The 27748-nt window shown below is 47.4% G+C and overlaps 1 protein-coding gene across 3 annotated transcripts in view; it reads right to left on the bottom strand.

The window, feature by feature from the left end:
* Positions 1 to 27748, bottom strand: part of SRGAP3 (SLIT-ROBO Rho GTPase activating protein 3) — a 257900-nt gene that overhangs the window by 109974 nt on the left and 120178 nt on the right. For all 3 annotated transcript variants that reach the window (XM_047096125.1, XM_047096124.1, XM_047096123.1), the window contains exons 2-3: positions 21849 to 22041; positions 729 to 891 (exon numbers count right to left, since the gene is read on the bottom strand). In XM_047096125.1, the coding sequence (XP_046952081.1) occupies positions 729 to 891; positions 21849 to 22041 (356 nt within the window). The remainder of the gene's footprint in view (positions 1 to 728; positions 892 to 21848; positions 22042 to 27748) is intronic.

Here is a 27748-nt window from a genome sequence, read left to right on the forward strand (position 1 = left end):
TGGAGCCTGTTTCCGATTCTGTGTCTCCCTCTCTCTCTGCCCCTCCCCCGTTCATGCTCTGTCTCTCTCTGTCCCAAAAATAAATAAACGTTGAAAAAAAAAAAATTTAAAAAAAAAAAAAAAAAAAAAAAATAAATGAGGGTAATCTATGAAATTCTATGGAATCATTTAAAAGTGGTACAGAAACATACTTATTGACTTGGGAAAATTTTGCCATACAGTGTTATGTAATTTGTTAGGTGACATAAGAAGACAGTAAAGTCATATATGCAGTCTCATGTCATTTGGGAAATGTATACTGGAAATGTATAGATATGAGAACTTACAAAAACTGTATTTGCATTTATATGTTTAAAGAAATTCCTATGGCACCAAAGTGATTACTGCAGAGTGGTACCATTCCAAGTGATTTTAAATTTGTGTGTGTGTGTGCTCATGTCCATTTCCCCAAATTTCCTACAATGAACATGTAGTATTTGCCAACCATGCAGACATTTTAATTTTTGTGGGGGTGGTTGTGGAAGTGGCTGAGGCCACCAGCCATATCTAGGATTCAGACTCAGAGTCTGGGACACCATGTCCAGCCCTCGGCCCCTTGCACCCTTCAACACACCTCCCCTCCTGGTCCCATCTCCACAAACCATATCCCACCCTGGCACCCTGGCAGTGTTGCCATGGTCAGCCTGGGGCAGAGATATCCGAGCAGGTAGAGTGGCCTGCTTGCCCACCTTTTTGAAGAGTCTGATGACATCCTCGCTGATCTGTGAGAGGCGGACGATGACATTGTTCATGAAGATGTCGTTGAGGGTGGCATGATCTCGACTCTCCCGCCTGGTCTGATGCAGGACCAGATACCAACAGTTCACGGGTGAGAGGAGGTACTGGTCCTTCCTGTGGAAACCAAGGCAGCTCAGGTTGGCCTCACTGGAACTGTCACCCACACAAGTGTTCTGCATTGTCATCCACTATAGCTCTTTTGAACTTCATGAGGCCCTTTCAAGTTCAGTTTCATTGGAACACATTTACAGCTAGTGAAGCAATCCTCCCAAGGTCCCAGAGCAGTGCTGGGGCCAAACCCAGGTCTTTGGGTTCTAAGTCCTATCCCATTCTCCTCTCCCACTGCATGTGGAATTTGCTACGTGCATCACTCCCTTCTGGGCAGAAGCTGCCTTCCATGGGGCTAAGAAATACTCAACCAATTGTGCTTGAAATGCTCCTATTAGTGCTAAAACTATGCAGTGGAAAAACAAAAGTGGACCCTTCCTTGACTCCCCCAGCCCCTTTGTCCTCTTCCAGGGCCAGCTTCTGTGTCTTGGTCTCTTGGAGACACATGTGTTTGTCTCCCAGTGGAGCTGGGGGCTTGTTAGGATTTCAGCTTCTGTATTTGGGAGGATGTCAACCCATCTTCCCAAATGGGATGCTTGAGTAAAGTACATACAAGACAAATAAATCCGCCCCCCCCCACCGTCCCATAACAACTGATAGGTCTTAGCAGACTCCAGCCGGGCATTTTGCTAAAACGGGTTCTCAAAGTGTGGTCCTCAGACCAGCAGCAACATCAACAGAGATCTCGCTAGAAATGCAGGTTCTCAAGCCCCATTCCAGACCTGCTGAATCAGAAATTCTAGAGGTGGCAATCCAGGTTTTAACACACCTTCTATGGGATTCTGATTCAAGCCAAAGTCTGAGAACCAGATATCTACATACCATAGAGATATGTTTGAAATGGGATATGAGAAATAGGATGTTTCTGAAAAAGGAAATGGGGGAATATCTCTCACTTGTGTACACTTTCCCAAAGGCCCCTGTGTTGGCCTCAGTAAAGGGTGTGAGTGTGTGTCTATACACACACATGTATACGTATATCTGTATATATGTATACACTTATATACATATATGTATGCATATATTTACACATGTGTGCACGTGTATATGTATACATATATATGTATATATGCACAGACATGTATATACATATATGTGTGCACATATATATACCCTACTCTCCAAAAAGAAAGAAGTAAGGGTAATTAGAACCGATAATCTCATGTTGCCACATGTGGTGCTGTGCTGTGTTCTTGCCCTCTGGCCCTGATTCTTCCCTTATTCTACTTCCCAGGGTGGGAATGACATGTTGGAAAAGGCAGGATGTGGGGGAGAAGACCATCTGCATGTGAAGGTGGTGGCCTCTAAGATAGCCCCAGACCTGCATTCTCCCCTCGGGCTCTCAGGGTGGGCCACCCCAGAGGGCTGGCCACGGATATGCTCAGCTGCCCACTACCAGTGATTTTGAGGAAGGGAATTCTGCCGACTCTATGACCACATTATCCTCCCACAGCCAAGGGGATGTGCCGGGGGTGCAGCCCCAACAGCCTTGGGCACCTGCAGCACCCCCACGCCCCAGACCCCACTGCAACTCCTAAGCTTGGGAAGGACAGGTGAGGAGGGGCCTCTTAAAGGAATTTTCTGGCTGTCACCAAATAGGCTAAAACTCTGCCCAGCTAGCACGAATCTAGGAGAAGGGAGTTTGGTTTAGAGGATGGTTACGGAGGAAAATGCCTAAAGAAAAAGGAAGATAGGCTGCCATAGGAAAAAAAAAAATGAACAAATTGCTTCTTTGCTTGTAACCTAGAGAAAAAGCTAGAACACGAAAAAATTCAACCACCCAGCCCAATTCCCTCAGCATTTACTCAGCGTCAGGTCTCAGATGGGCTGTGGGTGACCGTGACACAGACATGCCTTGGAGGGGCTCCTTCTCAAGTGGCTGAGGCAGAAGAAAGGATTACAGTGGAAGGTGAGAAAGTGCTATAACAGAGACACACACAGAGCATCAGTTCCACTTGAGAAGTTGGAGAAGGCACCACTCTCCCCCTGTGCTCTCCACATCCCAGGCACACACTCCCCTTTTCCGTTGTGCCAGGTTCCCTCCCACCTGGAGCCTTCATGCATGCTGTTCCCTCCATCTGGAATGCGTGAGCCCCTGCTCTTCTTGTGACTGCCTCCTTCTCTTCCTCTCAGTCTCAGCTTCAATGATACCTCCACAGAGAGTGCACCTGTGATCAAACGCTAAGGCACGGGTTCTCAAACTGTGGTACCTGGACCAGCAGTATTGGGATCAGCTGAGAATTTGTTGAAAGCGCAAGTTCTCAGGGCCATCCCAGGCCACTTACTAAGAAACCCTAGGGGTAGGCCCAGCATCTGTGTTTCAACCAGCCCTCTGGGTATCCTAACACACTCAGGTTTGAGAACATTTGCCTCAAGCAGTTTCCATGCCCATCCCTCACCCTACCGTAAGTTCTTCCAGAGGAGAGACTGTTCTGTTCCAGGCACCACATCCAGTGCCCAGGGATGTGCCTGATTCCTAGTAGATGCTATAGAAATTTCCATGAGAAAAGAACACATTTGTGCTGGGTCTTGAAAAATGGGTAGGAGTTTTCCAAACAGAGGAGCAGAGAGAGAGAGAATTGTAGGCAGAGGGCACCATGGATACAAAGATAGAGAAGTGGCTCCATAGAACCAGAATTTCAAACATGTTAAGAGAGGACTGGTAGGACATGAAGCTGGAGGGGCAGATTAAGGGCTTGATTGTGGGGAGCAACGAATGCCAAGCTAATGAGCTTGGAATTTATCCTCTAGGTCACATGGTTCTCTACCTGGCTATACATTAGAATCACCTGCAGAGCTTTAAGAAAACACTAAGAGCCAGGCCCAATGCAAGACCAACTAAATCAGAATCTCCAGGGGTAAAGCCTTAGTATTGGTATTTTTTTTAATGCTTATTTATTTTTGAGAGAAAGAGAGAGACACAGCACGAGCAGGGGAGGGGCAGAGAGACAGGGAGACACAGAATCCAAAGCAGGCTCCAGGGTCTGAGCTGTCAGCACAGAGCCCAACGCAGGGTTCGAACTCACAAACCATGAGATTATGACCCAAGCCAAAGTTAGATGCTTAACTGACTGAGCCACCCAGGCACCCCTAGTATTGGTAATTTTTAAACATTTTCTGTAGGATTCTAATGTGCATCCAGGGCTAAGAATGCCTGCTATAGGCAATGAGGAGTCATGAAAGTTACGTAAGCAGAGGTATGATTTAACCAAAGTGTGTTTAGATCACTGAGGGCAGACTGCAGGATGGATGGATAGATAGATAGATGGATAGATGAATGGATGGATGGATGGATGAGTGGATAAAGGGGTGGGTAGATGGGTAAATACATGAATAAGTGGGTGGATGGGTAGATGAGTGAATGGGTAGGTGAATGAGTGGATGGGTGGATAGATGAGTGGACTCATAGATGGATGAGTGTATGGCAGGATAGATGGGGGTGGACAGAGGCATGGGGCTGGAGAGAGGACGACTAGTCAGGAGGTGACCTTAGTCTAGGAAAAGAGAGAGATGATGAGGGCCTGGGTGGGTGGCAGTGTGGCCAGAGAAGGAAGGACTTGAGACACCTCCAAGGGAGCACAGATCATCATGGAGAGCTCCTGGAAATAGGAAGAAGAAGGATGGAGGAAAGTAGAGTGATTCCAAGGTGCAGATCTCAGGCAACTGGGTAGATGCTGATGACACAAACTGAGATAACAACTGCAAGGGAGAAGCAGGTTGAGCAGAAAATACTTTGCACATCCCATTTTTCACTGCTTCCTGATAGAAATGGAAAGATTAAGGGAGAGATGAGATAATTGAGCTGTTACTCAAATTACTTCAGGGGCTTAGCATCAGGGAATTAAATGTACAAAATTTATGGAAGTCACAGCCAGAAGGTGAATTTCAGGTGGGGGAAAAAGAAGGCAAGTGATTTTGAAAGGGTAAAGAAGTGCTGGAATGGCTTGGGGGCCATGAAATGAGGTCACATGGTCAGAGAGACTTGGTCAGAGAAAGCCAGCACAGCCCTTTCTCATCAGAAGCTGTGGGCAGGAAGCAATCTCTGCAATCTCTGACGGAGTCCCACAGGGAGGCAGGACAAGTGGAGGCAAGTGGAAGAATGTTACCGAAACAACCAAGGACTTGTCAAGCTAAAGTGAGCAGCTGCTGGGAAGACGAGGGTCTTGGTTCTCCCAGGCTCTCTTCGCAGTCTGTGTGTACGGGCCAGGCACAGCTAGGTGCTGAAGATGCAGCGGGGACCGGAGCAGGCGAGATCTTGCCCCCACATGCCTTCCACTCAAGTGAGGAGCCACACGGGAGGAACAGAAGATGGTGACACAGCCTCATAAATGTAGTCATGAGAAGGAGGTGTGGAGCAGAGGAGGGCCCTCTTGCCCACATTTGGTGGTGAGGTGATGGATGGCTTCCCTTCCTGGAGGAAGCACTTTCTTGACTAAGAACCAAAGGCTGCAATGAAGTTGGATAGGGCAGAGCTTTCTAGATGGAGAAGTATGGTGAACAAAGGCCCAGAGGGAGGCCGGAGAGAGCATGTGGGTGAGTAGAACACAGTTGAGTGGGGCTCGAGCATGGCATTCTGGGATGGAATGTGGAAGGTTGGAGAATCAGACAGAAGCCACATAGCCAAGGGCCTTTATAAGTTCCATTACAGAGTTTGAGCTTTGTCCTCAAGTCAGTGGAAAGCCATCGAAGGATCTAGAGTGGGGGAGTCAACGGGTAAAACTGCATCTGCAGACTCTAGCTTTGGCTACTCTGTGGAGGACGGGCTCAAGGGGGCCAAGAGAAAAGATGAAGGATTCAAGAAATACCTAGGTGGTGAACAGACTGGGTCTGGAGATTAACCGGATGGAGTTTGAGATGCGGATGGGGAGGGAGGAAGAGATGTCCAAGAAGACTCCCAAGTTTCCTCGGTTAGGCACCTTGGGAGAGCAGGGGTGGCATTTGCTAAGCTGAGGAGAAGCAGAGCAGTGTTGAGGCAGGGAGGGACAGAGAGGAACTCCGTTTGAACACAAGTCTAAAGGGCTTAAGGAATACCAGGATGGTGATATCTGGGCTAGAGAAACAAATGGGGAAGGTGGTAGCAAGCACTCAGATGGTATTTGAAACCATGGAATGACATGGAACCCTGTACAAATGTGCATGACCACATGGCAGAAGAGGCAAATCCTCAGAAGGCCTGGCAAGGCTGAGGCTGGAGGGACAGGACAGGGCTGGGCTCCTCCCCTCCCCCTGGTTACCTAGGATGGCCATTATAGGCTATCCCATCCTTCCCTGCAGAGATGCTGCCCAGGCCTGCCATCCAACCAGCAGGCCCCTGCGCTTGGTCTATCCCAGAATGGGAGACTGCTTGTTCTGCTCTCCTCACCTTCTCCCAGCCCTGGCTCCCTTTGTGTAGGGCGGCTCATTAATAGACTACAAGGCTTGGCTGGGGCAGGGGGTGGGGGCGGGAACAGGGCTGTCCACAACCAGGATCAGGGGCGGAATTGACTGCTTTGTGGAAAGCTGCCACCCATGGTCTTGGCCACAATGGTACCAGGCTCTCACCATGTCAGAAAGAAGAAGTAAGAGCCACAGATGGAACCCAACATGGCAAAACAGAAAGTTGCCTGGACTTGAGGGTGAGTGTTCACCTGTGTCCACCGCACTGCCTACTTGACTTTATGCGGGTCTGTGCATAACCTCTGTATTCTGGCTACTCAAATGGTACCATTAGCCTTGGGATTAAACACCAGAAAACAGCTCCATGGTCATTCATTCAGCAGTTCATCCACTCAATACATTTTTTATTGAGTATTTCATATGGTCCAGACCCCAGGGATGTAATTTTGAACACAACAGACACAGTTCCTGCCTCCGCGGAGTTTACAGTATAGTGAGGGAGACAGACACTGCTTAAGAAATCCTGCAAATGTGTGTCAAGTTACAACTGCAGGAAGTGCTAGAGAAAATGGTGCCAGGAGAGCCCATAACAAGAGGACCTTGCCTGGGGGGTCCCTGAAGTATCTCTGAGGAAGCAGTTTTTAGGCTGGACTCTAAAGGAAGAGGGCGGGAGCCTGGTAAGGGGGTGGGAGGGAAGGCTCAGGGGACAAGGGCCCAGGCAAAGGGAAGAGAACAGGCAAAAGCTCATGACGGGGTGGGGGAGTTTGGTGCATTTAAGGAACTGAATAAAGGCCAATGTGGCTGGAGTCCAGGAAGCAAAGCGGAGGAGGGGACAGGTCAAAGGCTCCAGCCAGCACATCGATCACCATCCCATTGGCCATCTGGATTGTACCAGAACCCCAGGAAGAAGCACCCAAAGGCACATGGAAGAGCTAGACACCAGCCTTCCTTTTCCAGGGGGTTACTTGTCCCTTTTGAGAATGGGACCCCTTTGACCTGAAACCCAGCTCTCCATTCCAGCACGCATTTCGCCTGCTGCAGCCACACTTTTGGAAGGTGTCACAGTGAACCTGGCCAGCGCTTTCTACTCTAAGGCACATCTTGAGCAGCCTTTCTGCTTTTCCAGTCGTGCATCCCAGTATCTATGCAGCAGGCAGAAGCAGCAGGCATATACATATGTATGTGAGAACTTTCACATACATATGTATATATATTTTCTTTTTCTTTCTTTCTTTTTTGGCCAGAAAATAGCAATGAAAATTTCTGGTGAGTCACAGCTTTCTTTCTTTGGCTAGAGTTGCTGGGTATGAGGCTCCAAGAGAATGCAGCTTAGAGGAGCAAGGTCTTGCCAAGCTGGTGAGCTAGGGAAATGAAATTAGCAGTGAGCCAGCTTCTCCTGCTTCTCAGCTGGGGGCCGGAAAATTCCGCTTTGCAAACAGAACCCATTTCCAGGCCTTCAGAGCCCCACGCTGCAGATGAATCCAAATCTACTGCCCTGGGACTGTGGTTCCTCTGGGAGAGAGGCAAGCTCCTGCAGCTGACACCATCGCCAAGATGCCAAATCCCTGCCTCTGGCTTCCTGCTCCCTTCTAGGACGTTTTTGGGGCTTACGCTGGCTTGCTCAGCAGACTGCTAGCAAAGCTGCCCCTGAAAAAAGGCTCCCTCAATTAGTTCCAGGGCCCAAAAGGTAAGCATAACCTCTTGCTACCTAAGCTGCCCTGAGCAGGATTTGGAATTCATCGCCCTTACTTGGAGCATGAATCATTAAGCCCACAAATATTACCTGAGTGCCATCTTATGTGCCAGACAATGGTAAGCAAAATGAGTCATACTCCCTCATTCATGGAGTGTACAGTCCAGTGGGGGCCTCAGATGATAATCAAGTCATCACATAAATACATAGAAAATTTCGGGGGACCTGGGTGGCTCAGTCAGTTGGGCGTCCGACTTCAGCTCAGATCATAATCTCGCAGTTCGTGAGTCGGGGCCTTGTGTCAGGGTCTGTGCTGACAGCTCACAGCCTGAAGCCTGCTTCATATCCTGTGTCTCCCCCTCTCTCTGCCCCTCCCCTGCTCACACTCTGTCTCTTTCTCTCAAAAATAAATAATAAACATTAAAAAAAAAGAAATAAAATTGCATCAGTGATAGGGGCTACGAAGGAGAAATGCATGGTACCTCAAGGGTCTATAGTGGGGGCTTACCCCACCCCAGGGAGGTAGAAGTGAGCATCTGTTGACCATGCTGGTCCTTCTTACCATCGAGGCTTCAGTTGAGATGTTTCTCCTGTATGTGGCCTTCCCTGACCCTCAGGGGCTCCCTGGTCCCTAGCACAAACCCCTATTTTTTGTTATTACTGCACTCCCATTCCTGAGATTTGTCCTGTTCATTTACTTTCTGCTTCTGGTCTCTGACTCCTCTCAAGCTTATGTCTATCATGTTCACCACTGTTTCTCTGGAAGGACAGGGCACACAGTTGGCTGAAGAGATGAAAAGTATCCAGAAGGATAAGCTGGATTCACAAGGATGGGCAGATTTCGGTGTAACACAGGGATAAAGAAGAGCATTCCAGCAGTAAGTGTGAAGGCTCCGTGTGCATGGACGCCTTGTAAAACGGAGAGAAGGCACGCGTGGCCAGAGAGCAGAGGGGAGGTAACCGGGTGCAGACAAGGCTGGAGAGGTAGCATGAGCTGGGGCCTTGAAGGCCAGGATGAGCATCTGGGCTGGGTACTGTTGTACACAGCTGCTGTAACAAAGCACCGCACTGGGAGGCTTAAATAGCAGAAATGTGTTGTCTCACAGTTCTGGAGGCTACAAGCCTGAGATCAAAGTGTCAGAAAGGTTGGTTCCTTCTGGAGGCTGTGAGGGAGACCCTGTTCCATGCCTCTCCTCTAGATTCCGGTGGTTGGCTGGCCATCTTTTGTGTTGCTTGCCTTATAGACATATCACCCCAATCTCCGCCTTCGAGTTCACATGATGTTTTCCCTGTGTCTGTGTCCAAATTTCCCTTTTTTATAAGAACACCAGTCGTGCTGGATTAGGGCCCACCCTATGCGCAGGTTAACTTGATTATCTCTGCAAAGACCCTATTTCCATATAAAGTCACATTCTAAGGTTTTGGGGTTAGGACTGCAGCATGTAAATTTTGGGAGGACACAATCCAACCCATAATAGGCTGCTGCCCCAAGTGGATCAGGAGCCCCAGAACAGTTTACATGATCACTCAGGCGTCTTTCATGTGGTCCATCAGAGGAGTGAATGGACCTGGGATACAGAAGATAAAGTCTGACACCATTAGCTGGCATCCAAGGCCAGTCCACCCCGCTCCCACCTCCCCCTCTCTGCTTGCAGAAACCTTCTCCAGGCAGTGGATGAAGCTCTGAACCAGGGATGGGTTTCTTCATTTATCTTTTTTTTTTTTTTTTTTTTTTGCCTCCCAAGGAAACTGAGGCCATTGTATTGTGAGTTGGAGAGGTTCTGACTCTGGTTAGATTCTGCTGCTAATCAGCTGTGAGTCCTTGGGCTTGTCACCCTACCTCTCTGAGGCTCTGCTGTCTCATCTATCATATGGATGGATGAGCAACTCAGTGGCCAGTGAGGGTCTTCAAATGTTAACAATATCGACTGTTATTTTCCAAAACCAAAATGCATACACATGAGCTGACAAAGGCTTTTTTGTTCCCAATTCCCCAACTTAATTATTTGAAAAGCCTCACAAGATGCACAAAAATGACGACGGTGAATAGCCATTATGCAGGACCCTTTCGTCCCATCTTCAATGACAGGACAATGAAGCTGCTGAAACCCAGGAAGGGGGTAGCTAGCTCTTCCCAGCTCGTGGGCATTCCTGTCTTGGCACCTGTGCATATTCTGTCTTCACTCACTTTGAATGCCTTCCCCTACCCTTTCCACATGGCAAAAGCCCACTCTCTGAAGTCTTGTTCAAAAGGCTTTTCCTTCAGGGATTACCTGAGATCTGTCTAAATCACACATTTCAATCTTCTCAGATGGTCACCTCTGGACACCTTTTATGTTGTTGCTTAGCTCATCAATCGCCACTCACATGTATGGGGCTTGATCATCTGCTTATTCTAGAAGCCCTTTGAAGGCAGGAACAGTCTCTTGTATTTCCTTGTATTCCTCCAGAGTCCTTGGCAGAATCTAATTCATCCATTCATTCACCTGTTCACTTAACTCGCTCTTCTAATATTTTTTTAAACCTCTGCCACATGCTAGGGACAGTCTAGTCACAGTGGATTGAAAAGATGACTAGATGTGCCTTGAGAAGGCTCACAGTCTAACAGGTAAAATTAATGCAAGCCAAGAATTATTACAGCTATTGGTCAGAATTCCTCTAATTTAAGTGACAAATATACTTCAGGCTGGCTTAAGCAAAAATGATAGTAAGTGGAAGGAGGGAAAAATTTAAAGGATAAAACATTGTAATCAAAAAATATAAAGGAAGAGGAGGGGGTTGGCCTCAGGAATAGCTGGACCCAGGGGCTCAAAGGATGTTCTCAGGATCTGGTCTTGCTCTCCCCATCTCTTGGCTCTGCTTTCCTCTCTCTGTGTTGGCTTCACTCTCAGGTAGGCCCTCTACAGACCAAAAACACCCTGGCTGCCAGTAATCCCAGTAGAAAGACAGCCTCCACCCCCCATCAGTCCACTAAAAGTCCTGGAATTACATTTTATTAGATTAAAGCTCTGCGACCAAGATGATTCAGAGCCAGTCACAGATTCACCATAGCTCAGGGATGAGTCCCCAGAGGAAAATCTCAATGCTGTTATCAGAAAAAAGGAGGAGGGATGCTAAGCAGGAGAGGGTACTGTGTTATGCTGTGTAAGGAATGGGATCCCAGAGGAGGGAGGGAGGAGCTAATTCTGCCTCAGGGTAGAGGGAAAGTCACAGGAACATTTGCATTGGGCCTTGAAGTACACAGAAGAGGTGCAAAGGGAAAAGATGGGAGCATCCTACAGGCAGAGGGAAGCCTGAGTAGTGTGAAGCTGTAAAGTCATATAGGACATGGGCTGTTCTGGGGCTAGCTGTCTAGAGCAGGGCTGAGGGAAGGCACAGTGGAAGCAGAGGCAGCTGTGGCAGGAAGGACCTTATACATAGGTCAAGGCCGAATGAAGGCTCAAGTGGGCCAATGATGACATCACTGGGGCAGGGAGGCCAGGTGGGAAGCAGAGGAGCCATCCAGGTGAAGAGGAAGAGTTTATCCTGGGGCTTCGCCTCAGAGCCACCACGACAAATGGTGAATGTGAGTTTTTAGGGCAAGGAGAACGAATTGAAATCCACTGACTAGAAGCTATCTTTGGCTGATGCCAACCCTGAGAAAGCATAATTCGGAAGGGGAAGGACTACATCCATTGGGTCACCTGGCTGAGGGAGGATCTGCTTACCCATGCTTCGGTGCTGAGTCAAAGGCTGGGGCTCAAATCCCAGTTGTCCTTCACCAGCTGGGTGAACTTGGATAGTTAATTAGACCTTTTCTTTCCTTATCTGTAAAATAGGATTGATAACGGCTACCTCACAATGGCACCTTAAGAACTGAATGAGGTAATTCACGGGATGCTCTTAGCATCAAACCCAGCATATGATAATTATTATTGTTGTTATAATCACTATTATTACCACTAGCAGCTCATTAGGTTATTAGGAAATTCCAACGATGGATGTATATAGATATATGACCCACGGTAGGCTTTCCACAAGTGTTGGTTTTCCTCCCCCACTGCAAACTCTCATGTATACTTCAAGACCCAGTGCAAATGGTCCTGGGACTCCCTCTCCACCCTGGAGCAGGCTGATTCACTCACTTGTTCTCACACCTCAAAGTGATGGCACACTGGGTCTGGTGTCCAGCAGCACCTCTGAGCTCCCCCCTTGAACTTGCTAAAAATATTCTTGGCACCAGAATGAAAATCTCTACCTCAATGGGCAAAGCCCGGCCAACCTCATCTTCTCTTTCCCTACAAACCCCTTTGCCTTGGTTTATCCATCTGCAAAATGAGCACACCACTGTATATGCAGTGCTAGCCCTGACCCATGTCTCCTCTGGTTGGTTCTTCTACTGATCACCTGGGGATCCTAAATCAGGACTCACCTTGTCTGGCCTTCAGGTCTCTTGTGTGTCAGGTGGAGATAATGACACCTTTTCTGACTCCCAGCTCCACTAGGATTCTTGGGAGGATTTAAGCAACTAAGGCTGGGGAGTTAATTTGCAATGTGTAAGCAAGGTACTATATAATCTTCCAAGATCATTATTACCCTATTTGTCTACTGGAATTGAGTCAAAAGTAAACCCCTGCACATTCCTACTTGTTACAATCCCCTTTATAAGATGTGGTTTATATATACAATGGAATACTACTTGGCAATGAGAAAGAATGAAATCCTGCCATTTGCAGCAATGTGGATGGAACTGGAGGGTATTATGCTAAGTGAAATAAGTCAGCCAGAGAAAGACAGATATCATGTTTTCACTCATACATGGAATGTGAGAAACTTAACAGAAGATCATGGGGGAAGGGAAGGGAAGGGGAAAAAAACAATTTCAAACAGAGAGGGAGGGAGGCAAACCATACAAGACACTCAGAAATACAGAGAACAAATTAAGAGTTGATTGGAGAGGCGGGGGAGAGGAGATAGTGGGTGATGGGCATTAAGGAGGGCACCTGTTGGGATGAGCACTGGGTGTTGTAGGTAAGCAATGAATCACGAGAATCTACCCCCAAAACCAAGAGCACACTGTATACACTGTATGTTAGCCAACTTCGCAATAAAGTATATATTAAAGAAAAAAAGATAACAGTGGACATCATGTCTAGAAGTGAATGGAGAGGTGAGTGGGCTTAGAGTGGGTCATGGGCTTAGGAATCAATAGGCTTCTTCCCCTGATTGTAAGCAAACACCACAATGCCCAACAAGGAATGGCAAGCATGCTTTCAAATGCAGTTATAAATAAAATGCAAATGGCCATAAAAAAATAAAAAATGAAATCTCCTTTATTACATCATCTATTTTTCATTTTTAGAATAAAATTTAAATGATATGCACATATATATTTATATAAAGCATATCATACATAAATAAACCACATCCTGGTTAATACTTTGGAAGTTGCTAATTATAGTCTCTGAAGATTTCAGGAAAGCTGGTGTAGGATCTAGAAAAGAGCCAGAAGGGAAAACTTGGAAGGAGAAAAAGGGGTGTAGCTGTTGCAAAAACCACGGTTTAGGCTGAGATTCCTGCTTTAGAATCCCTCCCAGCAATGAAAACAGAAAGGTGGAAGATGGAAAGGGTAGTGATGTAAGACATTCACTCTCCAGAAGGAGCTAGAATGACTCCGGGGGCGGTCTTACATGGGCTTCAGGCTTTTTGCCTTTCCTGCAAACCCACCATATTTAATACTTCCCTGTTAATTATTTACTTTTTATTTAAGTGAATTTATTTACAAAGGACTTTCCCCAGTCTTAGTTAAAATAAAATTTTAAAAAACCAGCATCACTTGCCATAAATAGAAAGTTAACTGAAGAAGTAAGTTCAAGGAAAACAAAATAGCATCATTCAATCCTAGGGAGATGCTGGTGCCTGAGGTCTGCTCTCTATTTGTGAAAGGGGAGATTAGAGAGGCATAGCAACACACTAGTAACCAAACTGAGACTGTCTCCTTGAGCCAACCACAGAGACTGAAAGAGAATTAAAGAATTCAATATTTATGGTTCATGTGCTATCAGTGATCGCACCCTCATTTGGAGGAACACCAATCTGGTTTGACCAGCCCTCAGGTTGCAGAAATGCCCACTTAAAATACTGGATCTTTGTGTGCACCCCTCCACAGACTGGGAGCTCACATCCTCAAGGCAGCCCTTTCCTTGATGGACAGCTCTGGCTACTGGAATGTTCTCTAGGTCGAGGTGAAACAGTTTCTCTGAAAATGCTATCCTTGGACCTCACCTCTCCCCTTTCTGTAGTCACACAAAGTAAGTCTATTTCCTTCATATGTTTAAAGGAAGTATTTGGTAATATCTTGGTCTTCTCAACTACTCATTCAAAAGAACTTCTATCATTGATCAGAGAGGGAGAGAGAGACTAGAAATGATCCCTTGCCTTCAAGCAGCCATCAGACTCAAGTGGGAGAACCAGACATACGAACTGGAACATTCCTTGGTAATCTGACAGTAATAATGTGAGTGACACACAGATCACCATGGGAGGCCAGAGGAAGAGCAGTTGACTGTGGGCCTGGGGTCTACAGCAGGGGCTTCCCAGAGGAAGCAAGCCTTGAGCTGGCCCTGCTGGGATGAGCCAGAGCTGCTCAGGAGGAGAGAAGGGAACCCTCAACACCCACACATGCAGGACTGGTCTAGACCGATGGGTGGCTCTCAGGAAACACTAAACTATCCCAGAGAGGTGACGGGATACCCAAAGTCATGCAGTTTGAAGCAGTTTTGCATTTTGGAGCCCAAAAAACCAAGGTCAGAGTTCTAGCTCTGCCACATACCTGCTCTAGCCATGTCCCTCTGAGCAAATGACTTAACTTCTCAACCTCAATGTTTTCAATGAGAAAGGCAGGATAGTACCTGCCTCAAAGGTCACCATGTTTACCACGAAAGTTAAATGAGGCCACACATGCAAAAGATCTAGTAGAACACTTGGCATGTGATGAGTATCTGAAGGGTTAAACAACCCACACAGCACAGCACCGAGCGATCAGGAAAGGTGTGGCTGGCACACGGTACTGGAAGAATATCAACCCTGGGAAGTATTACCAGAAAGCTATTACTAGTGTGATACTAGTCATAGTAATAGTAGTGACTATGAATGGAGACAGGAGACCCACCTGGAGGACCTTCTCCTTCATCCCACCTCAGTCTAAGCAAACCTTTTGATTCTGAATCCTCAGCCCATTGACAGCCTCCATTTACCTGCTACCAAAGTGCTTCTCTGCTTAGGTTTCACCTGAAAGGCTAAACCTAAATTATAGCATCTTTTTAGGGAAATACTACATCTGCGAGAAAACGTTAGTTGCTCGCTGGAATCCTCCCTCCCAACTGCTCCATGAAGAGATGCTCCAAACCTTCTTCACGTGGACTATTAAGCATTATTCATTAGCTAGCCACGCACCTCCCAGTTCTTTCCAAAATCTGACTGTCCCAACTTTAAACATATTTGAATACAATTCTCTGTTGCCTTCCCCACACCCCACACCCCCCCCTCCCACCGCCACAGCTGTCCAAATAGCAGTAATCAACAACTGGCTAGAGAAAGCATTTTTCTCAGGTATAGCCCATGGAAGGTGAGAGGTATCAAAAACTGTGAAGGTGTCAGGATAGAAGAGGACATCACCTCATACACAGGGCACTATTTGCATGTGGTGCTAATATTCCAGATGGAAATCTGGAGCTGGGCTAGGATGGGGCTTTTCAAACTGGGTCCCAAGCAGTGCTAGTTTGGTGAAATAATAATATTTCAGGGGAGGGAGAATTCTGTGATCATATAGCTTTCAGAAAGAAATCAACAGGCTCATTTATTGCAGAACTTCTCAGAGCCTTCTATCCCCTAACAGGTATTCGGAATCTTTAAGAGGGAGTATGGAATAGGTAGTTGCTCCTAACTCCATTCATGTCCCCTCCCCAAACCTGCCCTCGCCCCTAGACATATCAGTGTATTGATGTCTTAGAAAACCTTCCACTGAGGGAGAAAAAGTCTTAGTCCTAGGAAACCTCTGGCTTCCTAGAACTATTCAATTTGTTTCAAGGACATCCACGTACCCCAGAGGCAAGTTTTAAGCCCCCTGTGTGCTGCCCCCCGCACCACACTCCTGCTCAGGAACGGCACTCAGTTCCAGGTCTTGCAAAGGACAAGCCAAGCTCAGGCCAGGGCTGGCTGGGAAAGGACTGTGGGTTACAGACCTGACTCTGGGGAAGAGGAAGGGTCTAGAAGGCTAGCATGGCCTAAAAGTGAGTTGTGACTAATTTATCATCTGGAAAACCACTGCAGTGGGTGCCCTTAAATATGAATGAGCATCAGAATCTCCTAGAGGGCTTGTTAAAATACAGACTTCTGGGCCCCTCCCCTGGAGTTTGTCATTCAGCAGGTCTGGGGGAGGCCCGAGATTTTGCATTTCTGACAAGTCCCCACGTGATGCTGCTGGTCAGGACCGCACTTTGTAAACTGGTGCTCTAGAGTCCCGACTGCCCAGTCAGGGAGAGCACCGTAAAGCCCACATTCTGTCCTCTCAACAACACTGTGCCAGGCATGAGGCACAAGGAGTGGGTGACCCTTTGCCTGAATGGTTTCACCAAGCTCATAAGGCAGCCAGAAGACAGATGTCCCCTTCCCTGCCTCCCACCAGCCCCATGTCAGAGCAACTCCAATCACCACTTGATCTCTGTTCATTCATTCAACTAACATGTAGTGCGTGCCAACCAGATGCCAAAGCAGGTACTAAGTGACCTTAGGTCAAGAGCCACTCTCTCTGCCATCTCTGAGTTCACAGCCCACTGGTTGTCAAAAGGGGATAGACAAGAACACAGGTGATTTCAGCACAGGATGGTAGCTTCTGCCTCGTGCTTCTCAAGTCCTCTGTCAAGTCTCAGGTGGAAGACATCCTTGATTCCTCTTTTCCTGAATCCTACCTCTGAAAGACTACCCAGCAGTGCCCACTCCTCCTTGTCTGCTCTGTCATCACCCCTACAATCATCAACACCCACCTGCAGAGCAATACTCCCACCCACACCACCCGTCTCCCCTGCCCTACTCATGCCCCCTCCGGTCCAGGGTCATCTTTCAAAAACAGAAATGGGAGGGGCACCTGGGTGGCTCAGTCAGTTAAGCATCCGACTTCGGCTCAGGTCATGATCTCACGGTTTCTGAGTTTGAGCCCCGTGTCAGGCTCTGTGCTGACAGCTCAGAGCCTGGAGCCTGCTTCAGATTCTATGTCCCCCTCTCTCTCTAACCCTCCCCTGCCTGTGTGCTCTTTCTCTCTCTCTCTCTCTCTCAATTATAAATAATAAACATAAAAAGTTTAAAAAAAACAGAAATGGGATCATGCTCCCGCCTACTTACAATGCTTCAGTGGCTTCTCACACTCCTCACCACCATGGTGTTCCAGCCCCACTGGCCCCTCTTCTCCTCCCCCTGCCCCCAGAGCTGCCCTTACTCATTCCCCAGGTCTCTGCTTAAATGCCGCTTCCTCAAGGCACCTTCCCTGATTGTTATTCTAGTTCAGTGTGGAGACGAAAGAGGGCTGTAATCCTTTGACAGTCCTCCGACAAGAGGAAGGCTTTATTTCCTATCTCCTTAAAGCTGAGCTCAGGCTAAGAGATGGTGTTGTACCAGTTCCAGGCCTAGCACTGAAGAAGATGGGGCTTCCCCAGTGCTCTCTCAGAGTCCTGGATTATGGTGTCCGAAGTCTGACACCCAGCTGAAATACCAGGTAGAGAGGCCCTGATACCACATGGGGAAGGATTCAGCCCAGCTGGGCCCAGCCTTCCAGCCATCCCCAGAAAAGCACATTAAGTAAAGCCATCTTGGACTGTCTAGCCAGAGCAGCCACCAGCTGAATATCGCTCAGTGATCCCAGTCAATGTCATATAAAGTAGAAAAATCACCCAGTTGAGCCCTGTCCAAATTCCTGACCCACTAAACCATGAGTTACTAAGATCTGGGACTAAGTATTGCTGTTACACATAATACTAACCAGAACGCTCTGCATTATATTTATTTCCATCATAGCACCTCCTGGAGAACTATACATTTTTTTCAATTGCCCAGGCAGATAAGGAGCAAATGGAGAAGCACTGAACTTAGAATCAAGAGACCTGAGTTCTTGTTATGGACTGAATGTCTATGTCACCTTAAATGTCATATGTTGAAACCCTAGGCCCAGTGTGATGGTCTCAGGTGGTAGGGTCTCTGGCAGATAAGTTGGATTGGGGCAGAGCCCACATGAATGGAATTCGTGTTCTTAGAAGAGTCAACAGAGAGCTTGCTCTCTCTTCTCCTCACCATGTGAAGACACAGTGAGAATGAGCGGTCTACATGCTGAGAGGACTCTAACCAGAACCTGGCCATACTGGCATCCCATCTGGGCTGGACTCACTGGGCCTGAGCTCCCTGTGGCACAGAATTCAAAGAAAGGCTCAAGTGATGGCTCTGAGGGTTCACCTGGGGTAGGTTGAACATCTGGAGAACAATACCATCACTTGTCTCTTTTCTACCATCACATTATGCACGTTGAGGATGTCTTATTTTCTTAGACTGTGCCATGTGCTGAAACACAAAGATGATTAGAACACAGTCCCTGCTCTCAGATAATGTACCTTCTCTTGAGAGACAAGCACATGTCTTAGGGCATGCCCACGGTTGGTATGGATGGTTGAGGTGGGCACCACGTCCTTTGAACTCTGCTACCTGCTTGCTCTTTGGGGCTCAGTGTAGATGTCACTTCCTCTTGAAAGCTTCCTTGAGTCTGACCTGGTGCTTCCTCTGTGTGCCCAAAATATTCTGTATTTGTTGTTTGTTTATTTAGCCATATTTACTGAGCACCTACCAGGTGCCATGCCCTGATTTATAGTAGTAAACAAGATAGGCGGTTCCTGCCATAGTGGAATTTCCTGTCTAATGGAAGAGAGATGAACAATCAAACATAAAAAAACAGAAGAAATAAAATATCATCAAATGATTGCTATGATGGACTTGCAGCTTCTAGCACCGTGCAAAATAGGTTAATAAGCCACCATAGTCTGTGGTACTTTGTTACAGCAGCCGAATGGACTGACGGTCCCCATCCCAGTTCGGACACTCATTTGCTGTGCAAATCAATTCCTTCTCTTGGGCAAATCAATTCTCTCTCTAAACAAAATCTCTCAGCCACAGCAGGCTTTATAGACCAAGTATGTTTCCGCCCTCCCTTCCTTACTCCCACTCATTCACAACCCCCCCCCCCATCTCTGTCTGGCGCTGGGCCCACTGCACTGGGAATAAACTAACAAGATCTAGGCCCTTCCCTCAAGGCCCTGAGAGGCTACCTGCCAGAGAGATGGACACTCTTAAATGAAGTATCTGTAAGACAGCAAGACAAGCCTTCTCTGGACAGCAGGACGAAGGACCCAGAGCACAGCACAGATCTTGTCCACCGAGCTCCAGAGAGGCAGCCAGAGGTCAGGACTGGTTGGCCCTGGGGTCAAAGGGCAAATCCAGGCATCCCTTAGAGACTCCTGCTTCCAAAGCTGCATTAGCATCGTGCGGAGGGCCTATGCCAGCTGCACTGGCCTGGGCCGACACCCTAATTAGACTTTCATAGTGTGTCAAGCAGCCTGCTTGGCCCGACTGCCAGCTGGGGCTCCTGTTCCGTCTGGTGGCCTCTGTTTAATGAACCCATGAGGGGCTGGGCGAGCTCATTACAGGCAATGCGAAGGAACAGGGGACCCCTGCCCATGCTCCCCTGCTCCCCCGCCTTTCCCCCATGTTCACGCTGAAAATGGGAAGGGAGGAGACTGGCAGGAGCTGAGGCCACAGCCTGACCACACAGCCCTGGATGGCTCCAGTGACAGCTCAGCCAGAAACAAGGGTTTCCATGCGTGCATCTGTATCTGTGGTTTTAGGGGAGCGTTCACATCTCTGTTCTCAGGCTGCACCCTGGCCCTTTCTTATCTGAAGCCAAGGAGGCAGAAGGAAAATGACAGTTCAAATCTGTCTCTTTGCAATGACTGGTCCACAGACACGTTTGGACAAGCTGCTTTTCTCAGAGCTTCACTGTCCTCATCTTTAAGATAGGCCAGTAACAGCCACCCAGCACAACGTGCTTGGTTATCGCACTCAATAAATTGTCATTGCTGTTGCTATTACTAAAAGATAGGCAAGAGAAGGCACCAAAACATGAGCCATGTTTGCTTCTGAGTGGCAGGACTCTGCGAGTGACTTTTTTCCTCCTATTTGTCTGTATTTTCTAAATTGTGTACAATGAGCATTTTACCTTCATCATTTAGGTGAGGGGGAGCACATTTTCTCAAAAAAAAATCTATCAGAAAAATAAGATTATGTGTGTGAAAGGGCCTAGACACTGCCTGGGAGGAGGTTATTGATAGAAGCTTCCTCCTGCAGCCTAAGTTTGAATAGAGATTGGTTAAAAAAAAACAAGCATGGTATTTGCAAAGATATAATAAATTTTTGCCCCTTGATAAAGCAATCCGCGCGAAAGTGAGTGTTCACACGGTGTGGCACAGACCAAAGGAAATGTTTAAGGGAATTTAAAGGAAGAGCATTCCTTGGCCATAGCAGTACACAAAAAAATATACGTAAGAAGGTGGAAGCAAGCCAGTGTCCCCTGACAGGTGAATGGATAACTACAATGTGCTCTACACATACAGTGGAATATTACTCAGCCTTCAAAAGGGCACATGCTACAATATGGAAGAACCTGGAGGTTATACTAAGAGAAAGAAGCCAGTCCCTAGGGGCAACTACTGTATGAGTCCACTTATATGAGGTCCCTAGGGTAGTGAGATCCGTAGAGGTAGAGAGTAGAATGGTGGCTGCCAGGGTCTGGAGGGAGAGGAAATGGCGAGTTAGTGTCTGATGGGTACAGTGATGCTGCTTTGCAAAAGGAAAAGCATTATGGGGTTTGTATGGTGGTGATGGATGCACAACAGCATGAGTATCCTTAAAACTACACAATCGTACATTTAAAAATGGTTAAGACGGTAGAGTTTATATTACATACATTTTACCACATTTTTTTTTAATGTAGAGAGAAAAACGGGATGGAACCCAGAGGAAGGAGGAATGGGTCGGGGTTGGGGGGGGCGGGGGGTTGAAGTAAGTTGCAGATGCCCTGCCTTGAGGGCGACTGGCTGGAGACACAGCAGGTAGAGGAGGAGGAGGTCCTGGCAGCGTGACAGCGGGAGAGAGGGCTGCAGAGCGCCGCCCTGCGGAGCGAACGCTGCCCCTGAGCGGCTGCTGCCTCCTACCTGCACTGAGGAGGCTGGCCCCACGCGGGTTCTGGACAAAGCGGTTTTGTCGCTGGCGGACTCGGCCAGCCACATCAGTGCCTGACCAGATCCGAGCTCACGAACCCCAAGTTTGGAGTGTGAGAAATCAGGGCCCGGGAGGTTGCGTATCATAAATTAACAAGGCAGAAAAAGAACCTGGGCACAGCTCCTCCAGAGGAGTAGCAAAGGGGGATGCGCTGAGCATCACTTCCACGGAGAAGAGATTCTGAGGTCACTGTGCTGAAGGAATGGGGAAGTGGGCTGGCTGACCCCCAGATAAAAGAGAACTGGGTAGAGTCAGGATGTCCTGAAAAGGGGGGGGGGGGATGTCACGCTGGCCCAAATAAAGACTGGTACAATGTCTGGTGCATAGTGGGATAGCGGTAGACAATTTACTGAGCATTTACTGTCTGCGCTAAGCACGGCTCTTGTGTTTCTCATCTATTCCCTACAGCATCCTCCCCGCGTGGGAACTATTTGGATCCTCACTTCACGCGGAGGAAGTCAGGCACAGAAAGGTCAGTAACCCAGGCTGGGCCTCCTTTGTGCTTTGCTGCCTCCCACCGGCCCAGGCCCCGGCCCGCTCTCACTTGAACTGGTGCTCCCGGGAACTGCGGATCTTGGAGGAGAAGCGCTCGGCCAGCTTCTCCAGGCTGCGGGAGTACTCGAGCTCAATCTCAGCTTTGCGGCGGAAGAACTCCTGGAGGTCCTGGAGCAGCTGCAGGCGCGACTCGGACTGCTGCTCCAGGCATTTGAACTGCTCCACCAGCTGCGTGCGGATCTCTGCGGGCAGAGGCAAGGCGCAGCGGCGTTAGGCTGTGCTCGGGGACAGCAGTGGGACCCGCCCGGCTGACCCAGGGCCCCGTCGCAGGCACGGCAATTCCTGCAGCCCCCTCCCCGCCGCCACCCTCCGCGTGCCCCGACCCCAGCTTCTGCAGGCACCGGCACAAGGATCGGGCACAGGGCGGCTCTTGTCACGTGGTCTAACCCAATGTTTCCCAAAGGTGAATCATTGTATGTCACCACCTTGGTTTTTGCCATATCCATATGCCGCCAACGTTATTGTTTCTTCCACACGATCTAGCGAATTGGCTCACTTTTTTTACTGAAATGAACTTACTTGAAGTGAACGTTTTTGTGTCACTACGCTGAGGGAAAAACTAGGCCCACTTGCCATCCTGGGGCACGGAAAATGAGTTCAACGAAAACAAAAATTTTGTAAAATTCTATCCAGAGACCGATGCTTACCAAAGGCCCTGAGCCCAAGCTGCCTGCTCTCTATCAACAAAAGGAAAATGGGAGTGTGCAAGGCGTTAAAACCCTTCTCCAGATGCAGTCGGGCCTGAGAGAGGCTGAGAAGGGGATTTGGGGGGGGGGGGGGACTCTTGGGTTTCAGTGTTACTTAAGGCCACATCTGTGTTCCACTTTACATCACCTTGAGGTCCATGCATAAACATCTCAAGTACCCCTAGAGGAATGTCACCCACCCTCCAGGAAATACTGACCGCAAACCAGATCTGTGCAACCAGGGCAAAAGTTCAAAACCTGGGGAGGTAGAGATAAAAGTCACAGCCAAATCCCAATAACTATAGCCAACCTCATCTTCAAACCCGTAGTGCTGTGCTGTCCCTGCAGCTGTCTCTCTGCTTTAACTCCTTCCCTGCCATCCCACAAGCTACTCAACACCTCAGTCTCCCCACAGCACTCTGCTCACACAAACTCCCTGCTCGCAACACCCCACAGCCTGCTTCTGAGTATTAAGCCCAACTCCTTAGCATGGAGTTTAAGGCCACCAGCCACCCAGCCACAAACTTTACTACTCAGGGTTTACCCCCAGTAGACCCTTGAGACCATTCAAACTTGTCCTTGAAATGTCCAATCCCACCTGCATAAACAGGCACTCTGTCTGAAATGATGGCCAACGCTATCTCAGCATCCTTCAGAGAAGTGGTCTTCACAGGGGGCCTCCCCACGCTGGGGTACACAAAGGCTTCCCCTGGGGGTATGCAGGCAGGAAAAGTACAAGGGAATCAGCAGGAGATCCTGTTTCCATCCCCACTCTTCCCTGCTCTGCCTGAGAATGTGTCTCAGTCTAGACGGCATGCCTGCCCTCCTTCCCCACTTCCCTCTTCACACCTGCTTTGCAGAAGAAAGACCAACTTCCTCGTCCATTCACAATCTATGGTGCAGTGCCCCTAAGTGTCAAGATATCTGGGTGCCCCCCAAAATGGATGATTTAGCCTGTTGATGTTTGCAAATCTTCCTTTGTCATCATGAACGCTTGCTCCTCAAAGAGTGGTCTGTGGACCAGGGGGCTTGTTAGAAAAGCAGAATCTCAGACCCCAATGCAGAACTTCTGATTCAGAGTCTACATTTTAGCAAGATCCTCAGGTGGTCCTTATGTCCCTGAGAGTATGAGAAGCACTGCCATCAACCATCCCATCCATCTCCTAATGAGAAGCATTTCCCACACTATTGTACTTTTTATGTTTAGTCATTATTTATCAAATGTGTAAAATATTGATATCATTTTGATAAATTGTATATGTGATCACTGTAATGACAAATCAATCCAAAAGAAAGATACTTAGAGCTTTTATGGGCAAAGGAAACATTTTATTTTTTTTTTTTTTTAATTTTTTTTTTCAACGTTTATTTATTTTTGGGACAGAGAGAGACAGAGCATGAACGGGGGAGGGGCAGAGAGAGAGGGAGACACAGAATCGGAAACAGGCTCCAGGCTCTGAGCCATCAGCACAGAGCCCGACGCGGGGCTCGAACTCACGGACCGCGAGATCGTGACCTGGCTGAAGTCGGACGCTTAACCGACTGCGCCACCCAGGCGCCCCCAAAGGAAACATTTTAAATGTCCACTTCAATTTATATACATGTTTTGGATCCAAAGAAGTATGATAGAGGGGCAACTGGGTAGCTCAGTCGGTTGAGCATCTGACTTCAGCTCAGGTCATGATCTCACAGCTCATGGGTTCGAGCCCCACATTGGGCTCTGTACTGACAGCTTGGAGCCTGGAGCCTGCTTCAGATTCTGGGTCTCCCTCTGTCTCCGCCCCTCCCCCACTTATGCTTTGCCTCTCTCTCAAAAATAAAATAAACATTAAAAAAAAAGAAATTTGATAATCAATAAAAGAATTTCAAGTATAAAAATATATTAAGATAAAATTCTGTTAAAGAAATATAAGGGAGGGGCGCCTGGGTGGCGCAGTCGGTTAAGCGTCCAACTTCAGCCAGGTCACGATCTTGCGGTCCGTGAGTTCGAGCCCCGCGTCAGGCTCTGGGCTGATGGCTCAGAGCCTGGAGCCTGTTTCCAATTCTGTGTCTCCCTCTCTCTCTGCCCCTCGCCCGTTCATGCTCTGTCTCTCTCTGTCCCAAAAATAAATAAACGTTGAAAAAAAAAATTTATAAAAAAAAAAAAAAGAAATATAAGGGAATTATGAGTCCAAAAAGGTAAAGAAAAGTGCAATATAAAATTTCTGACTTATCTGGGTAATTTTTGATGGATAGTGGTGGATACCAGTGCATTATGGCATTCATCCTATTACCTGGAAATTCCCTCATGATTACATACCCAAAACAAATCCAGAGTTTATGTCCACCAAAAAAATATATAGAAGATACTTACAGTAGCTTTCTGGCCAAATAATAGAAACAACCCAAAATGTCCATTAAGAGTAGACAAAACCTTTTTTTATTGAGATTTCAATGGAATACTATATAACAATGGAAAAGATGAACTCCCGCTACCTGCCGCGACATACTTGAATCTCCCAGACCTTATGTTGGTTGAAAGAAGCCAGAACAAATGAGATCATGCAAAACTAGTGTATGGTGACAGGGGTCAGAGAAATGGTTACTGTTGGAGAGGCACTAACTGGCAGGAGGCAAAAGGGCGCCTTGTAGAACACTGGAGATATACTATACCTCGATTTGGGTGGCAGGTACACTGGTAAAAAAGAACTGAGTGGCATACCTGAGATCTGTGCATGCTGCTGTATATAAGTGATCCTGCGATAAAGAGGCCAAATTAAAAATGCTATGTTAGTTTCCATTTGATGCATTTAAGAGAGTAGTGTAATTTTACGGTACAAGGTCAATATTTACAATATGACATAAATGAGATCCTTTGTAACTACTTAAAGTTACAATGAAATTTTTTCAGATGTCGAGTTAAAATGTGTGAGGCAAGAGAGTTTTCCCCCACCAAGTTCACTTAGAGGGCAGGCACGCAAAAGAGCTTAAACCCTGCTTGAGAGCCCCTGTCAAGGACGGCTCCTCCCAGGGAGTCCTGGACCGCTGTCTTGGCCCTACTCTGAACTCACACGGTACTTCCGGTTTGTCTCTGCCTCGTGCTGTTGTTTTCATTCTTTCAGTACGTGTGTCATAGCTGCCTTACCTCCTCAAATGAAATTTAAGCTCTGCAGGTGGGTTTTCCCCACACGTAATAGATCATCAGGAGATCAATATCTGCATATTTATCTTTACCAAGTGCTTTCACCCAAGGACATTAAGTGTTGTGATTATGGGAGTCTCACTCAACACAAACATACGCAAAAACCACACTCACACACCAGACACCCCCCCACACACACACACACCATGACATTATTATCCATTTTTTAGAGGAAGAAACCATGGCTCTGTATAAACTACAATCAGGAACTTATCCAAGGTCATATTTTGTTCCCTGAACTGTAACACAGGTGCGGCTATGACACGGCCTACTTGTTACATTGGATCGAGATGCCATTACTCCCCAAAGGGTAAGCCCTGCCATGTCAACACATGGTTATACAAATGCTTTCCAAATATTGTTCAAATTACTTTCAAACTCTATACTATTTTGGACTCAAAATAATCTTAATAATAATTACTAGCACTTACGGAGTCTGTCATTTGTTGCAGGCCCAGTGCTGACTTCTTTACATATTTATCTCACATGATCTGTATAGCTTCCCCATAAGGCAGGTGCTACTAGTGTTCCTTCCCCATTTTCTTCCCCCAGAGATGAGGAGGTAGAGGCTCAGAGGTAAGCAGCCTCTGTTCATAACAGCTGGTATGTTGCAATTAATCTAGGAATCAAGCCCAGATCCCTCGGATGGGAGCAATGACCCTTCAGGTATCTAACTAGACTCAGACCACATTATTTTTTTAAAAAACACTTTAATCCATCTGTCTTCAACCTCTTGTATCCTATTTGTAACAGGATGGTGGTCTAAAGAGTATTATTAATCAGAAGTGCTGTAGCCACTGCTTTCCTCCATTACAGGGCATAATCAGGAGCCAACGTTCACATATTTTAGAGGAAAAACTCATAAATCACACTGTGATGACAGAAGAGGATTTGGAAGGAGCAGAGAATCTCCCCCAATTCATACCACCAGCTGGAGCCTCCAGGCTGGGTCGTGCATAGAACCTTCCAGCAGCTTGGACAGCTCAGAGTCAGATCTTTCTAGCAGGAAACGGTCCTGGCCGGATCTCAGACTGCAGCTTGCCCACGCTCTCTCTGGAACCCTGAAAGGATTTGATTACCCATCTCGTTATTTCTAACTCCTTTCCAAGTTGCTCCTCCTTGGAGCTGGCACAGAGTTGGGTTTTCTCCTTGAAGATTTCAAAGGAGCGACAAAAATAAAATAAAACAGAACTGCTCCCAAGGCTCAGACTCCAGTCAGCAGACGTTCCCCCCAGGGGGCGGTTCCAGCCACAGCAGAGCACTGAGTGGCAGAAAAATTAAAAGCGGGTGGGGCAGGGAAGAGAAGGGGTTTGGAAAGTCGGTAAAGGCTCTCTGTTCTCAAAACCTTGGAACAGACCTCTCTGATCACCTAGTGCAGCCTCTTGGTTTTACAGATAGAGGCCTGAGGCCCAAAGAAGGGGCAGAACTAATTCTGACACCCCAGTCTCCTGAAGCACAGCTCTCCGGTGTCACTCTCCTGATAAAATTCTCCATGGCTCCCTGCAGCTAATAGGATCAAAACCAAACTCCTCTGACATTCAAAGCCCAAGAATTTACAGCTTGCCTATCCATTCCCCATAAAGCTCCTGTAACAGTCCCACCAAAGACCACTGTGCCTGTGCCAATGTCATCACCCATGGCAACACTCAGGGCGACCCGCCTTTACAGCTGAACAAGTATCCTCACCCTCTCCATCCCACTCATAACCACACCTCACAAGCAGAGGCTACAGATCTTCTTCAGGTTCAAGGTAATTAGAAATTCTACTTTTTAAAAAATTAATAGATTTTTTTTAGAGAAGCTTTAGGTTTACAGACAGATTAACCAGAAAGGGCAGGGAGTTCCCATATACTCCCTCTCACTCCCCTGCATGGCTTCTCCTATTGTCAACCTCTTGCATTGGTGTGGTCCATTTGTTACAAATTGATGGACAAAAACTAATATGTTACTATTAACTGAAGTCCATAGTTTACATTAGGGCTTGCTCTTTGTGTTTTACATTGCGCAAGTTTGAACAAATGC

The sequence above is a fragment of the Lynx rufus genome, unplaced genomic scaffold (genome assembly GCF_022079265.1).
Source record: "Lynx rufus isolate CCGP_SWC_20201006 ecotype Redwood Valley unplaced genomic scaffold, mLynRuf1.p SCAF_4, whole genome shotgun sequence".
In the NCBI taxonomy this organism is placed as follows: domain Eukaryota; kingdom Metazoa; phylum Chordata; class Mammalia; order Carnivora; family Felidae; genus Lynx; species Lynx rufus.